The 17,702-nt window shown below is 31.3% G+C and overlaps 1 protein-coding gene across 1 annotated transcript in view; it reads right to left on the minus strand.

Annotated features, from left to right (window-relative positions):
* LOC108915495 (ATP-dependent RNA helicase DDX42) overlaps positions 1–17,424 on the minus strand; it is a 26,936-nt gene extending 9,512 nt beyond the window's left edge. The window contains exons 1-8 of the mRNA XM_023456534.1: positions 17,228–17,424; positions 16,989–17,173; positions 16,772–16,925; positions 15,722–16,232; positions 10,106–10,320; positions 9,627–10,052; positions 9,365–9,481; positions 5,394–5,662 (exon numbers count right to left, since the gene is read on the minus strand). Coding sequence (XP_023312302.1) covers positions 5,394–5,662; positions 9,365–9,481; positions 9,627–10,052; positions 10,106–10,320; positions 15,722–16,232; positions 16,772–16,925; positions 16,989–17,164 — 1,868 coding nt within the window. The 5' untranslated portion in view covers positions 17,165–17,173; positions 17,228–17,424. The remainder of the gene's footprint in view (positions 1–5,393; positions 5,663–9,364; positions 9,482–9,626; positions 10,053–10,105; positions 10,321–15,721; positions 16,233–16,771; positions 16,926–16,988; positions 17,174–17,227) is intronic.
* Between the last annotated feature and the right edge of the window lie 278 nt (positions 17,425–17,702).

Consider the following 17,702-nt stretch of genomic DNA (forward strand, 5'->3'; position numbering starts at 1 on the left):
TACTTTTCCTGAATTTCGACAGCTAACTAAAATGTTCAGCATAAATTTTTGGGCTGGATCGCTTGCGCTGGATATTCAGAAGTGTGAAAGCAGTAGCTGCAAAATAGTCGTCTTATAAGCATACAGCAGTTTGCTTTGATGAAAAACAGCAGCTTGCAGCGTATCGCTGTATAGCTGAATCGTCTTAGATGCCAAGAATGTAGCCACAATAGTGCTTCTGTTTTAAAATTAACTCATAACGTTTTAAAAATAAAATCGCTGAAGCACTTACAGTCGTTATTCAAAATTAGCTACATCAAACTTTGATTTAAAAGTTTTTCTAATTGTAAATGAAATAAGAATTTTGGAAAAGTTAGGCTAAACCTACATTTGATTCTGTCATCCTCTTTAATAATAATAACAATAATAACATTTATTGGTCCATCAGTATTGCTTAATTTGTGAAATAACTTTGATTTTTGTTAAATAATTGATATTTTTATTATGAATTTCCATTTTGACAGTAACCTAACTTATTTGACGTTTGAACGTAATTATTTGTTTACCATTAAAATCCCTCAACCTGCGCTCATGATTCTAGTATTGGTATCAAAAACTTGTATGCCGCACATCAAAAATGTATGAGGTGGCACGGTCAATCATTCTCGATCACCCTGTATTTGACAAGATGGTTCCAAGGTTTCACTTCCACAAGCCATTTGAGACTCGAATAGAGGATCAAAGTAAGTGGGAGGAAAGGTTTAATACCCTGGAAAGGTGGAGCCTAGTATGCTACTAGTATGGCTCCAAAATGACCAGAGGGACGGGTGCAGGAATATATGGACTCAGACCCAGATGGAGTGCAAGCTACAGTCTGGGGGAGTTCCCTACCGTATTCCAAGCAGAAATCTTCGCGATAATGGCGTGTCTGGCCGAGAATGTACGTAGAGGGTATAGACGTAAACTCATATATATATATTCTCCGATAGTCAAGCTGCAATTAAAGCTTTAGCCACACACAAGGTAAGTTCAAAACTGGTGAAAGTTAAAATGTTAAAACAGTTACACTTAATAAATTTTGATTCTTCAATTTATTATTTATATAAATCGCTTTTTTTGTTTGGTGGTTGGTGTATGTGGGCGTGTGGGTGATTATTTTTTTATTAGTCTATGTATGTATCCCAGGATAAAATATAAATATAAATTATATATCCCTTAATAGTTGACCTAATTTTTAGTAGTATGTAGTAGGTATCTACGAGGTATGTACTATATGTAACCAATGTCAATAACTACATAACACTACAACTAAGACTATATTATATGGGGCTGCCTCCAGGGAGGCGTACTGTCTCCCTTGTTATGGGGATTAGTGGTGGACGGCGCACTGGAGGGCCTTAATCGAAAGGGATTTTATACACAAGGCTATTCGGACGACTTGNCCAAGGAACTGAGAGAAGTGCCAGCAGGGAAGCTTTTGGACTTTGTAAAAAAAACAAATCTACTTGCTGAATAGGACTAGTAGTGGGACACACAATAGGCCTAATTAGGCCGCAGTGCTACGGGACTTATTAGGACCAACCACTAGAAGAAGAAGAAGAAGACTATATTATAGTGTTATGTACTTAGTTGTTGTAAGAAACTAATAATTTCTATAGAATTTTAATTTTCATTATGCATTTAACATAACGTCTAAGTATAATTTCCATAGGTAAGTGTATATGTATTAAAAATAAAATAAAATAAAAAACTCAAAACTAACGTGAATTGTGAAACGTGATTATATTTAAATCATTATTAAGAAAAATGACAGAAAACACCTAAATATAAACAACGATTCCAAACTAAACTAAACAAAACTTAGCATGACCATTAATTTTCTAAAATTAACAATAATTGTTAATTAAAAAAAAAACGGTAAACATAACTCTAAACTAAACTAAACTCTTCTAAGCTAAACAAAATTTTTTAAGGTTATTGCTTTTTAAAATTATTATTTAAGAAAACTAATATATTGACAGTATTTCCCGACAGACAGCTTCTTTTAGCCGTCACTATATTACCCGCACTAGAGAACACTCACTCCGAAGGCGTGGATGTTGCTGGTACGGCAAGATATTTTCTAGCTAAATAACTGAGATACGGAAATCGATGTTCATTTGTTTTCCACCAATTTTTGTCAATTTCACACTCCTTTGAATAAACCTCTATTTCATTATCCATGGGATCCTTCGTAATATGAGATGGGCCTAGCTTTGTGGGAAATAAAAATTCTACAGCTGTTTTAGAAGTAGAAGGAATGTTTGTTGTTGTAACTGGCTCAACATTTGTACTACTCAGCAGTAATAGTTCTTTAATTTTAGATTTCACTTTCCCAATTCTTCCAATATTGCTTTCATGCATTTTATACTGAGGGTCCAAAAAAATTGTGATATCATGAAATTTTATTTCTTTATTTTCACTGTCTAAGTCAAACCTGGATTTTAATTGTTCAGATACAGTTTCCTTAAAATACTTGATTTCTTCTAAATCAGCATCATTAACCTTTAAAAAAAATTTTCAAGTAAGGATTTTACGATAGGTAGTACTATTGAGATGGTAGGTGAATTTTCGGAACTCATTATTGCTGTAATTAATGTAAAAGGCTTCAAAATAATTACCAATGCCTCCAATAAATCCCAGTCTGATTCTTTTAACTCAAAATTAATGGCATGTGATCTTGATGTTATACTATAATTTTGGATAACGCTCACTATTGCCTGCCTTTGTTCAACAATTCTATCAACCATATAGTAAACGGAATTCCAACGCGTTTTTACATGCTGTATTAATTTATGATTTGGAAGGCTAGAATTATTTTGAGCTTCTCTAAGAGCATTGGTGGCTACGTTAGAATGTTTGAAATGTCCTACAATAGAAGAACATTTGGTGATCAATTGTTGGGCGCTTTCAATTTGAATACCTTTCATTATACACAGTTGTAACGAATGAGCAAAGCAGCAAATACTTTCTTCAATTGTTGATTGTCTAACCGCACTGACAATATTTGTTGCGTTGTCTACTATGGTCTACTATTATATTTTCCAATTTTGTTTTTAAATTTGTAGCAGTATGTCTATCCTCCATAAATTCCGTCGTAAGTGTGTAATTGATATGCTCCCAATTTTTTGAAATTGCATGTAAAGTAACTGTAATAAATGAATCAGTATTACGCGAAGACCAACAGTCTGTTGTTATTAATGACGCCCAATCAATGTTATCCACTTCGTTCATAATTCTCTGTTTTTCTACATCATAAAGTAAAGAAATTCTAGTTTTGATTGAGTTGCGACTTGAGATTTTGTAGATTGGCATTATTTGTTTCATGAAGTCAATGAAGCCCGCTCCTTCCACAAATGAAAGAGGCAACATATCTTTCACTATCAATTTTACAATGGCGTCTGTGGTTGCTTCTTGTTTTTTTAATGCAGATTTTTTTTTGGCAAAAAGAAGTGATCTATTTCCATTTGAGTTAACTGTGGCGTAGCAGATAATGTTGAACAAGATTCTGATTCTGAATCTCAGTCAGTGTCTGCTTCAGAAATTTCAGTTGCCCTTTCAGTTTTGCCTATTAGGTCTATTTCAGAATCAAAACTGTGAGATTGCCCTGGCTCTGATTCAGCATTTATTTCTCTGTAAAAGGGAAATGAACTTACTTGATAACCATGTTAATCCTCAACAGAATGATTGATTATACAAATTCAAATAAACATATTCATGTAATTATTTTCCCGAGTAATTTACATTTCAAAATACAAATTACAACTTATTACATTATAAAAAATGTCTTGTTAATTTTCAACCCTAATTAATTTCATAATTATGTCATATCTTTAAAAACATAAACTTACCTCCCCTTTCTGTTTTTCCTTAATTTTTCTCCAATGTGTACGTGTTTACTTTTTAGATGATTCCACATATTAGAAGTCCCACTTGAATACTTTAATTTAGTTTTGCACAAAAAACATATTATGTGAGATTTCAGTTTTTTTAAATATTTCCATTTTGTTTAAATTGTTTTTGGAAGCTTTCAAACAATTTAGCAGCTGAACTGATCTTTACAAAATCTTAAGAACGACTAACTCTAAATAAATAGATCAAATTTGCAGGCATTAGATGTAAATGTAAACAAACCGCTGGTCTATGTAGTCGGCTCAACTACTATAGTACAATAATCACATCAGGTGTCAGGTCATATTATTCCGACTCCGACAAAGAGCGCTTCCGAATAAAAATAAAAACAGTCATACTGTCATAACATAAATCATCCTATCGCCGTGCATTTAAAAAAAATCAAAGGCATGCCGCTAATCCGTCAGGTCAGAAGACGCAAGGCATGCAGACACCAAGTAACAAAGACTGTTTATGTACTATGTGTGTGCATGCACACGCAGAGAATGGAGAGTTTTCAGAAAGTAACTACCGAATAATCGGTTATTCGATTATTCGGATGTTTGAATGAACAGATTATCGAATAATTGGTTATTTGAATAATCGGTTATTTGGATAATCGGTTATTTGAATAATCGGATATTTGAAGAATCGAATAACCGGTTTTTGGATTTCGTAAAAATGCGAATTATCCGAAACCGGTTAACCGACTATCCAAAAAACCTATTTCAGTTGCCAGCACTACTGGATACCTTGTATATTTCAAAATATTTTTAAAATATAGCTATAATCAACCTACACAAACCCACATAAACAGGTTTCTATAACATTTGCCGTTTGGTCCCTAGGGACCGAGGCGTTACTGGTGGCCCACCCTGTATAATTGTTTAGTCAATACAATGAAAATCAATGCAAACTATATACGCAATTTCGCTGATACCATTTTGTATACATTTTTTTTTACTTTAAAAATTTATATTTGAATTATTGTACTCCATTGTCATTATCTTTCTGACATACTAGACTATGGATGTTATTAGAAAACTTCTATTAGTAAATAAACGAAGGCCACTATAAGATTTAAGTTGAATTTTCTATTAACAGATGGCGCAGTTAAAGCACAGTCTAGCATGTTGCGATTGTCTGCCAAATTCGATTTACATTTCTATTTTTTTTTTAAAATGCCAACTAAATAATGATTTCACACAAAAATAAAAAGTGTCGTTCTAATTTTTTTGCCACATTATTTCATTTAAGGTAATATATGAAGGTGGCAAACATTGTTGCAAGTCAAACACACACCACAAATTAGTAAAACGTTAAATATATATACATTAATTAATTAAAAGGGATAAAAACATAGTATACAGTAAAATTATACAGTGAGTGAACAGTAACGATACTATTACAAAAAAATTAATAATGTTTGTAATCAGGATGGTAGGGTCTAGGTTTAGTAGTAATAATTTAGTATTATCTCTTACCTTTGCTTTCTAAACCAAGAACTTTGCAATGCAAGATCTAATACATCTTGAGGGACTTCTTGATGAGCTGCTTCCAAGTTTTTTACGATGTGTCCCGTAAATTCTTTATCTTTGGGTGTTAACAAAGTGTACGCAGTCCCCTGAGTTCCAGCACGTCCTGTTCTTCCAATTCTGTGGGTGTGGGTGTCAATATCCCTCGCAATATCATAATTAACGACAGTTCTAACATGTGGAATATCTAAACCTCGGGCTGCAACATCCGTGGCAACCTAAACAGAAACTATTTCTATATACTTTTAAAGATACAATTAGATGTATTTTACGCCTATATATTAATTTTGCATTTAATTTACATAAAAAACCAATAAAATCACAAACATATATTTGCTGACTGATGGAGCCATTCGCGCTCCCGCGTACAATGTATTTCCTTGTCGTGACGATACGACACAAAACCGCTGGTTCGTTTGTCGGTTGTCTCACCTATGACACACTGACGAGGACTAATAAATCCGAAAACGGTCTGTGCCTGGTGAGTTAAACTGACGAACGACCCTAGCTGTTGCACTAGGTGTTGCGAGTATAATTCAATGCCGGTAGGGACATATAGCCTTCGGAGTAGTTGTTTCTCGCAACACTGACAATTAAAATATATTTGCTGATATTTTTAGTTTCTCTTCTCAAATGAACTTTTCCTAATCTTCGAATATGGGCTAAGTATTTAAATCAAATATACAAATATACCCAGTACAAATACTGATGTTTTTAATAAGCACATTTCATTTTCATGTTAAGGGTGCGGGTGGCGTGACAGTATGTTGTTGGTTTTACCTTCCTTGCAAATGGGTGACATCGCTATCCGCATTGCGTTTTTATTTCATCTACACACATGTCTGAAAAAGGAATAAAAGTGGCCAAAAACAGATAAATTAACCATCTACCGGGGTTTTTAAGATCGGAACTTTATTCCAGAGGCCAAAAATAACTTCATAGCAATTTTCAATTTTGACCGAGACAACGTTTTAATGTAATTAGTGCGTTGTCCTTTGCTTGCAAGAATAGGCATGATGACAGATTTTGAAAAACTGTTCTATGATGTTCGGAAGTATTTACTATTTCCCAAAAATATCTTATTTCTGTAGAAAATCAAAGGTTTAGTAGAAAAATATTAACATTTTAATTTTAAGTCTAAACTCACGCAAAAACGATCGACAGTGTCATGGTGTCTACGTGACGTCACATCTATGTTTGTCAACAGTAAACACAAGGTGCTAATATTTTGTGTTGCTAGATTCATTATCATTATCATTCAAATTGTACTCTAGTATAATAATGGATACACATAAGTCTAAAACATTAAGAAAATCTCATTCATAGTTGTCATCAAATGCAGCATTAAGGACGTTCGGTAGAGATAAAACCCTCCAATGAATTTTTTTGAAATTTTGACCAGACGTTCTTATTGTTGTTACAATAAACCTGTCAAAATTTCAAGAGGTTCATCTGTTTCGTTTTCGAGATATTGAATTTCAAAGTTCAGTCATTTTAACACGGTCACTTATGGGAAAACTGATAAAAACTCAGTTTTAAGAAAATTGGCCAAATGAATTTCGCCAATTTTTTTATATGTCACAGATAATGTTATTAGTTTAATGTATACCAAGTTTCGCGACGATCATCTGATTCGTTTATGAATAAAAAATAAATAAGAGTTCGACAGAAACGCAACGGCATCGTCGCAAGATTCTCATTCTTCGTAGTTTGGAGGTTATACTGTTTGGCTTTGGGCATTTTTACGAATGAAATCTATGAATATAAATACAATTGTCACAAGTCTTTTTAATTATTTATTTATTCATTTTTATTACATTTTTATAACAAATAAAAGTCAAATACTTGCAGCTTTATCACAAACAAATTGAACATACACATACGCTGCCGTAACCGACGCAGCAGACGAGCAGACAGTGCAGAGTGTAGGCACCTGATGCGTGTACATGAACACTCACACATTGAAGACCCGTACGGCGTTGTCAAGTTTTTACTCATCGCTAGTTTCCCTTTTCCCCGCAAATGTTTCCCCCCACTATCTCTACCGAACGTCCTTAATTACTTCTACTTTTTATTTGTACTGTAGTTGCAATCAGCTACATTGAAATAGCCCTTTTGAAGTCCTGTTTAATACATTTGTAGCTGCCATTTGCACATAAAACTTCTGGGTCGGTTTTCCTTTTTATACATAATTTTTAAAACTCTTCATATTTGTGGTGCACTTAATTTCAATAATACTGTCTTCACAGATTCCATCAGCCAATCCTGCTATCATGGGATAGTTTTTGCAAAGCATTATACCACATTTTTTAAATTTTTTTCTCAGTCTGGTACTTACAGTTTTCCTCACTTCATCCTCCATTCTATCGCGTTTCATGGTTTTGTTCCATGGCTAACATTTCATGATTATGGTTTTGGTAACACAAAACTAAGCAACAGATAGTAGAAACACAAAATATTTAAACGAAGATAAATACCGTGGATTTTGTCGAAGTACACATGAAACAAAATGACATTTACATAGATGTGACGTAATTCACTCTCATTGGTGGCGGTTTGCTGTATTTTGTAGTTTTATTTCATCAAAAATATTATCGATCTCGCTCATAATATAAAAATAAATTTTTTATAATCCATGAATCATATTTCATTAGATAATACATAATTTTAATGATTTAATTATTAATGATGATGATTTTAATGATGATGATTTAATGATGATATGATAATAACATAATTGTAATGATTCTTGGTTACTGTCAACATGCCTATTGTTGGTATTTAATATTCTTTTATCGATGGAAATTCTAGTTTCATCTGTGGAATCAGCTGGTACATTGCCAGCAAGTCAATAGACGATAATTTGACCAGTAGTAATTTTTCGAATTATATTCGTTCTACATTTCATGTCAATTTTTTTTTTACAAATTTTTAAATCTGCCAAAAAATTATGGGTTTGCCATTAAAAAAATTTTCGACAACAACCAGATATTGATTTTTGTAAAGAAGTATAAGTTTTTATATAGCAGTGTCCGAAGATTTTTGTAAAACATCTCCATTCCCATTTAAATGGTTTTATTCTGCACTTTTGAAATGTACAGTGTCGATCTGTACAGTTACAGTGCCGTCATAAAGTGCTAAATTCTGTATAATTAATTATTAATTAGGTGTGATGTTAAGTTTATCCCTGTTAAAATATTGACACAAAATATGCAATACAGATCAGATACAGCACTTTTTGTGCAATCCATTTTCTACTAGTTGCCAAACAAATAAAATATATTTTCCACGTACTGAACAGATTTTTTTTTAACAATTCCATCCAGTAACACAAATAACAAATATTAGTGTTCGATACGTTATTTTAAGGACATAAAATATGTTTCTTTTAAATTATAATTCAGTAAACTGTTTTAATATACCACACAATAAAATATGTTCTTCATTAAATATAAACTACTAGGACTGTAAATTAATTTTGAGAGATTTACATAGACAGTGTAACTTATGCTATATCACATGAGATACTTTTGTAACTATATTCATGTCAAAGCTCTGTCAATAGGCTGTATATTTTATTATGTGTCATTTTGCTGAAGTGTAAACAACATATTTTTACTCAGCTCTAAAGATATCGAATTACAAGCCAATAAAGAAAAGTGCTGCTAAAAATCATCGAGTGCTGTTGGAATCTTACGGTGAACATACTTCATCGATAAAAACGTATAAGTATTGGTTTTGACATTTTAGAAATGGTGATTTCGATAACAGTTGAAATAGAAGGCTTTGGTATGTAAAAATGAACAAGTGACTTGGATTTTTTTCTATAAGTCAGGGAAAACCTGGAAAAGTCAGGGAATTCTATATTACTTTTGAACTATGAACCCTGGAAATGTATCTATGAATTAGAAAAAACTTACCAATAAAGAGCATTCATTTTTTTTAAAGCTTGTGATAACTTTATTACGGTCTGCCTGTTCCATGTCTCCATGAAGTAGTAGACAAGTAAATTCTTTCACTTTTAAATCGTTAGCAACCTGGAAATATATTTACTCTTCAAAGATGCTGATGAGAAATAGTTTTTCGATTTTGGTATAAAATTAAAAGTAAAAGCGAATATATTAAATTACTCAATTGATTTTTGATGATGCATTGTAAAATGTATTTTTATAAATTACTAGCCTGTTCTGCATCCAATTTCTTTGTGACAAAAACCAAAACAGAACCGGCAGATAAAAGTTCCACAAGTTTGTTGAACAACCATTCTCTTTTAGATTCTTGGTTTGGTAAGATGAAAACGTGCTGTGTGACATCCTCATTGGCTTGTCCAGTAATACCTTGAGATATTCTTATAGGATTTGTCAAAGCATCTTTTGCTAATTTCTCAATTCGTTTGCGGAATGTGGCCGAAAACAACAAAGTTTGCCTATCTGGACGAACGTGGTTACAAACAGATCTCACTTGTGGTTCAAAACCTAATTCGAACATTCTATCAGCTTCATCGAGAACTAAGAATGTCACTCTTTGAAGATCTGTCGCTCCGCTTTTAACATGGTCAATAATTCTTCCAGGAGTTGCGACAACAATGTCAGCACCTTCTTTCAAAGCCTGACAAAAATGGATATTTTATTGCGAAATATTTTATGATTCTATGACCTTACCAAACTTTGCTCCCACTTTGAGCCCCCACCATATGCACATATAACCTTTAAATCATATACTTTGGCAAATTTCTTTGTTTCATTATAGATTTGTAAAGCTAATTCCCTCGTAGGTGCTAAAATCAAAGCTATGGGGCCTTCACCTTCCTCAGCAGGTTTTTGAGCAGCTACATGCTTTAATAATGGCCATAAGAAAGCTGCAGTTTTTCCACTTCCTAATATAAAATTAATAAACATTATATAAATGACATAATTTTTATTATCATATATAATCACATTAAAAAAAAAGGTTATCATTTTTCAAGTACTCATTAGATTTGAAAAATTTTTTAAAATGTCTTAAGAAGATCTAAATATCTGTTTTAATTTAAATAGCAAAGATAGGACATAACTTGTAGAGACAAACAAAAACAGTTAAGTCTTACTTTTGTAAATGTCTTTTTCAAGATAGTGTTTGCTGCTTTTTGCAAACAGATATGTGGGTAAACTATAAAAGGTCTTCCATTATCATAATACCAAGATCATTGTAAGAAGTTTAAATTTTTAGTAATGTACCTTACAAGAAGCACTGATAGTGATGATTTTATTTTTTCCAAGGTAGAGATTGACACACTTTGCAATTAAGAGATACAGGCCTTATTGCAGTGCAGTTTAATTTCGTAAAGGGTTTACACATAATTTGATGTGATGTAAAAATTCATACACCAACTAGTGAATAACACAGTTTATTCAACAATGTTTACACCGAATAAGGTGGACAAAACATTATATAATAGTAGGGTACGGAACATGTGTCTACTACACCACATCTACTAGGATGAATTAATTTTGAGAAATTTACAATAGATGACATAACTTATGCTATATCGCCTCGAACACTTCCGTAACTATATCCATGTCAAAGTTCTGTGTTTTAAGCTTTTTTTTATATTATGTGTCATTTTGCTGAACTGTAAACAACATATTTTTTCTCAGCTCTGAAGATAAAAATGTGTGAGTATTGGATTTGACATTTTAGAAGTGGTGATTTCGATACAGTTGACAAAGAACGCCCTAGTCGACCGAAAAAGTTCGAAAATCAGGAATAGGAAGCATAACTCGACGAAGATTCATATCAAACACAAGATGAACTTGCTGTATTATTGAATGTTAATCGCACACCAGTTTCCAAATGTTTAAATGCACCTGGTATGATTCAAAAGCAAGGAAATTGGGCGTCATACAAATTGAAGCCGAGAGATGTTGAATGACGATTTTTCACTGAAACAATTCCTTCAACAGCGAAAAGGTTTTTTTCAACATATGCAAAGATCAACAGAGATTCTAAAACCAACTCTTACAGTAGACCACTAAATACCAAACGTGTGTGTATGAAAAAGAGATACCAACTCGAATTTGAACACTAAAAGTAATGGCACAGAAGAAAACTATAGTAGATTACCACAAATACTAACATGTTTTTCCATAGGTGCTCTATCAAAGGTTTTGGCAATGACTAAATAAATAATGTCTATGGAAAGTTTAGCTCGACAAGGTCTATTGTAGAACACCATAGAAGATTTGCCAGACCAGGTATAGTCTTTCCGATCTCAATTGAAGAATGAAGAGGTTGGCAGTATGTACCAGGTTCGGTTGCTAATGCAACAACTCGGCATTGAAATGTTTGAAAAACTTGTTCGCATTTTTATTTAGCCATACACATATACAGGTCTAGTCACCCAGTTGAAGAATGAGCGCGTGGGCAAACACGGCGCAAAAATAACTACACTGGGCCACCTGGCCATAAATTCGGTTGTCAACAAATGCCTAACAGTGCAGTGCAGCAATGTGGAATTTGGTGTGATTCAGGCACCTTGTATTAATCATTCATATTACAACTGTGAAAGGGAGAAATAAGAGGGATATTTTGTTTAATAATATTATAACATGGCATTTTGGAGACCTTCTGAAAGGGAACAAAACGAAATTTACCATCAATATAATAAAATTGTTTGAGCACATAAATAATTAAAATATGTTGTTGGTTAAATGAACATATAAAAGAAAATTTTCTACACATTATATACAAATTATTATATTTTACCTTTAGCAGAAAACTTTTTTAGGGACGCCTATGAAACTCATTAAATTTTATTGCCAGACATTTTAATACATATTCAACTGACTTCGGAGAGATTATACAAAACCATACTTGGGATTGTCAAAGAAGCATGAAAATGGAAAGCAGTTTCTAAGAAAATCACAGATAGGCCATAAATTCCAATAGAAGAATCATTTTTAAGCTTTTTGATGCAAGTTTCATCTTATCAGGCATGAAATCAATATGGAATTTGACGGTTGGATACTTTTAATAACAGACATGTTTGCAATGTTTTAATGTAATGTAAATGTTATTAAAACAAGTGTAAAGTCTCCTGATAAAAGTTCTACTGTTTCTTTATTAGATTCACATGTTTCTGAGGCAATATAATCAAGGCTTTAGAATTCAAATGTGATCTTTTGCAGTTGTATAGTAATTTTTGGACAGTTATTTGCCAGGGATTCCTCATAATTATGCCTTAAAATTTTCAATTCAATTAACAGCTTGTTAGAAAAGTTATGTGAGTGCAGGGTGTTTAGTAAATAATTTATTACTGTTCATTATATACAGGGCGTCCGGAAACAAATGGGCCATGCATCAAAGGTTGCTTCCTTGGTAAAAAAAAAAAACAATTTAGTTTGTTATTTTTATTTATTTTTTTTTTCTTTAAGGGAATTCCATGACTTAAGAATGGAAATTGAAGTCCCGTTTCATCTAACAAAGTACTACAATATTCATATAGATGTCGCTACAGGAAATACGTTTATAGTAAAAATAGTACGATTATTTCATTCATTCAAATTCAGGCAAAACACACCTAAAAAAAACGAGAAAATGCCAGGTGCACACACACATGCACGATAATGAGTTGTCCGGCCTATACGTCCATCCCACCCTCTTGCTATCTCATAATTGCATATGAAAAGAGAAGGGTAATAAAATAAAAACTCCAATTTGCGGCCGCCGGTTTTTTGTTCTGAAAATATTTCTATTTTCTATCTTCTACATATTATTATGTACATATTTACAAAAAAGGAGGATAGCAAGTAGTTGTACAAATTTATAATATTTGCAGCCACCTAAAAGTTTTATTTCATATTATTTTCTACATTTTAGTACTTATATGGATTCGGACCAGAGTAGGTGCAAATGTAATTATTTCTTGTATAAATCTTTGAGCTGTTATCTTTTATTGTTGCGTTGTGGCTGCGAAATATTTTATTTGTGGAGTTTACTATTTTTTTTTTATATGAAGGAAAAAACATTAACAGAGTAAGTATTACAATTTGCTAGGCATAGTTGTACTTAGTACTAAATTAAAGTAAATAATAGATATTAAAATAAATATGTAGGTATTGTATTTGATTATTTGAAAATAAAAATTACATATGCGACTTTCCGCTTACTTAGCCGTAATATAAATATGACATATTGTCGTTGCAATACACATACAGGCTGTTCCAATAGTGTGACAAAGTTTATAATTATTTTCAGTTATAGTTGTATAGGGCAAAATCTTCAGGCCAAAAACAAGATTTTCTGAACGTTTAATTCGATCTGAAAATAATGAATAATGGAAATAATAATAAAATGTGAATCCGAGCAAGTAACTTTTTTCGTATCACTACTACAGGCAGTTATACTAAACTTTATCGCACTATTGTGGCACCCTATATATGACTAGATATATCATTATGGTAAATCAAAGCATAATAGGTAAAAATGTATAATTATCTATGTTTATAACAAATATTATCTGGTAAAATTCTTTTCTTACTTTCAGATACAGAGACAGTTAAATATAACCGGAAGAAGTCTATATGTTATATGTTATTTCATAATATACCTATAGTGGTGAAAACAACCCGCTCTATGTAGATCAAATTAAGAATGATGAAGAATTATGGAAAAAATCAATGGCAACAAATTTGGAACAATTTTATAAAAATTGTATACTACCAGAAATAATATACAAAAATATTCCACAGGGAAAAAGATGTATGGATCCAGAATATATTATAGAAGCTCAAATTAATAAAAAGAAATAATTTTATTTTATGATTTTTTAAATTTTTTCCTGTTCTACTGTACCTGTTCTATTTATTTCTTTATTACTTTCATTTATTTACATATTTATTAAACTACACTGTTCCACAGAATTTCTGTTTATATTGGAGGTATTAAAGTACCTACAACTATTTTTTCAAGTGAAGTGAACTGAATACCTATTTCTCATAAAAAAAATTTAGTCTCAAATCGTCCTTTTGTACATAATTTTCTCATTACTATGTATATTCACAATTAAAATTCTATTTATATTAATATGCGAATTTTTTTATAAAGAATTAAATAATATTAATTATTAAAAATATAATATTTTCCATTTCTGTTTATACCAAAGTAAGCTGCTTTATTCACAAATCGTAATTATAACATAACTTTCCGTTATGAACAACTTTTCTTATTAACATATTTTTATATTATCAAAAACAAAAGCAGTTTATTCTTCAACGTTATTTATATTATTTTCATGACAAACATATTCAATTAAAAAGCAAAATATTTTTTGTAAAGAATTACTTTTTCTAGTAGAATAGAAAATAAAAATGTTTTCCCTCTTATCCACTAACCGTAGATACTAATTTAGGTGTATTAATTATAAATTATGGTTTTAATTAAACTAAAAATTGTTTATATTTCATATTTTCTAAAATTATATAATAGTATGGACTTGCACTGTTACTTATATACTTTTATACAAAAATATATCTAAAATGATCATGACATTCTTTAAATATTTACGTATCAATTAACAGAAACCATGACTACCAATTCAGAATCAGGTTATACCAAATTAACCACATACAGCTATTCGTTAAAAATAACCCGAGTCTATTAATAAATAAATTTTTACTAGTGCGACATCTATTACAAATCAAGCGAATTAAAGGTCGGAGATAATGCTATTCATGAATTAATATTTTTTAATAATTATTTTATTCCAATATAACTTTTTAAATAATAAAGTGATGAACAAACTATGAAATAAAGTCTAATCAGTTTATTTATTTAAAGACAACTATATAAAAAATTGCATAATTCTATAATACTATGAAGAAATAATCGTTTCTTTGTAAAAGTCCAAAAAACCTTCATATTTAGAAATTAATTTCTCACGAATTATTTACCTATCCCAATTAATTTTTGCTTTACTGTCTTCATTTATACTTTGCCAAATGTGATATGAAATTTTACTACTTTCTTCCATTGCTTTAAAAAGATATATTGGAATAAAAAAAGGGCTGCAACCAGAAATGCATCAGTTTCCATCCTTAAAGATATTTCAATGAAATCTTATATGGGAGATCTTTTAGGGTAGCTCAATATTTGTTATTTTTAAGTACACCTCAAATAGTTGAGAAAAAGCAAAATCATTTTTGAAATTCCATTTTACATTGAAATTTGTCAGATCCCTACGGTGGGAATCCTTAAGTGAATTAGAAAGTATAGTTAATTATAAGAAATTTAGCACTCACCCGTTTGTGCAATGCCAAGAACATCACGTCCAAGTAGAGCACATGGTACTGCCTGAGCCTGTATAGGAGTTGGTGTGGAATACTCTGCTTTAATAATTGCTTTTAACAGTTTATCATCAAATCCAAAATAAGGGAACGATGTTACAGGATTTGGCGGTGAGTTCCCAGAAACTGTGATATCCAATGTCTTTCTTAATTCTGACACTTGACTGTTACTTAGAGATGTAATATCAGGGTGCTCCTCATAAAACAGTTTTGTAAAAGGTTTATATTCTATCAGAGAGTGATCAATAGGAGGTAGAGGGTCTATAATTTTTTTTTTATCAGGCGCTATGGGATTGCCATCTTCATCATATTCTATTTCTGGGTGTTCATCGTCTTGAGGAGCTAATCCTGCATTAGGATTTTCTTCCATGTAACGGTAATAAGATTCCTCTACATCTTCTTCTTCCAAATCATTACGAACACCTGTTTGTTGAGACGTACAGGATTTTTGTTTCTGTACTTGCATCTATATAAATAAAAAAATGTCCCAAGTTCAATAGGCTAATATTTTATAACTGCAGTAATATGTAGTACCGAATGCACCGTAAATAAAGCTAATCTTGAAAGTATTTTTTATTTAATCGTAATTTAATTGTGTTCTGATATTTGCTTTAATATTTCTAAGCATATTCTAAGCATTTATTTGTATTATTATAACAGAATGAAACCTACTTTACATTTAATGATTTTTAACAATTTAAACTGTGATATTTTTAGTGACTTTCGATGTTTATTTAATTATACCTATTTTAGTCAAAATCTACAATTTTCGTAGATTTTACTTAATTTTTTTTAAATATATGTGAATTACCTATATTAGTTTGGCATAAGTTATAAGTTTCATCATGATTTATGGTTCATTATTATTATTGCTTTTTATTTTAAAAGTTAATAGCTTTAAATCTGATGAATAAATTGACTGAAATATAATGAATTCATATATGTATAATAATTTCTTGGTTCAAAAATTAGTAAATGTAAAAGAGGTTTAAGAAAATAACTAACTTGTTTTTCAATGCCAGCCATGTATGCATCTAGAGGATCGTCTTCCTCCTCTTCTTCTCTTTTCTTCTTTTCCATTTCAATTCTTGTAGGGCTGTCAGGAGCAGGAATATATGCTAAATCAGGAACAGCTTCTTCATCATCCTCTTCAAAATATCTAGAAAAGGGGTTTTAATTGTATGGCATAGAAGAGGAAAACGTTAGGTACTCATTAACATACTCATCTTCGGTTGCAGCCCTTTTTCTGCTAGTACCTCCCCAAGCAGCAGAGAGAGCATTTTGGCTAATGGCATTCATAGTAGAATAACCTTGTTTGCTAAGACCACTAGAAGGGGGTGGAACAGCATTATGCCGTCTATTGTTAGAATGTATATCAGCATAATTAAAACTACTCATATTGGGTAACTAAAATAATATAAAAGAATTATAAAATATAGATATGATCCTTAATTAATCTACCTTAATAAAGTAATACTAAATTCAGAAGGTCGGTTATTTTGATTATAGTTTTCCGATATCGAGTTTTCTTCTAATTGACATTGCTTTTATAATGTGTACAAGTAAAAAGCACTGTTGAAAAATGGTTTAATTAATTTTAAATCGATTATTATGTATATTACAACTTTTTCAGAAATGTCAATGTCAAACATAAGTCAGTTAGAAATGTCAACTGTCAAATCAACTACTGTTTGTCAATAGATGAGCTGTGTTCCATTTGATTAGAGTGTTAGGTTTAGGGAACAGTTATCAGTTATCTGATCTAAACAATTCTCAGTTAATTGCAGAGTCATATAGCTATTTTACATTAACAATTTATTGATCAATTAATTTATGAAGTCGCTTCATCAAGAAATTGGACAAGTGTAATGCACCAAATCTGCTGTCAAATAACTTCATGAATTTATTCAAGTTCTTGACTAATTGGAACATATTT

Source organism: Anoplophora glabripennis, unplaced genomic scaffold (assembly GCF_000390285.2).
Source record: "Anoplophora glabripennis isolate ALB-LARVAE unplaced genomic scaffold, Agla_2.0 scaffold1690, whole genome shotgun sequence".
Lineage (NCBI taxonomy): Eukaryota > Metazoa > Arthropoda > Insecta > Coleoptera > Cerambycidae > Anoplophora > Anoplophora glabripennis.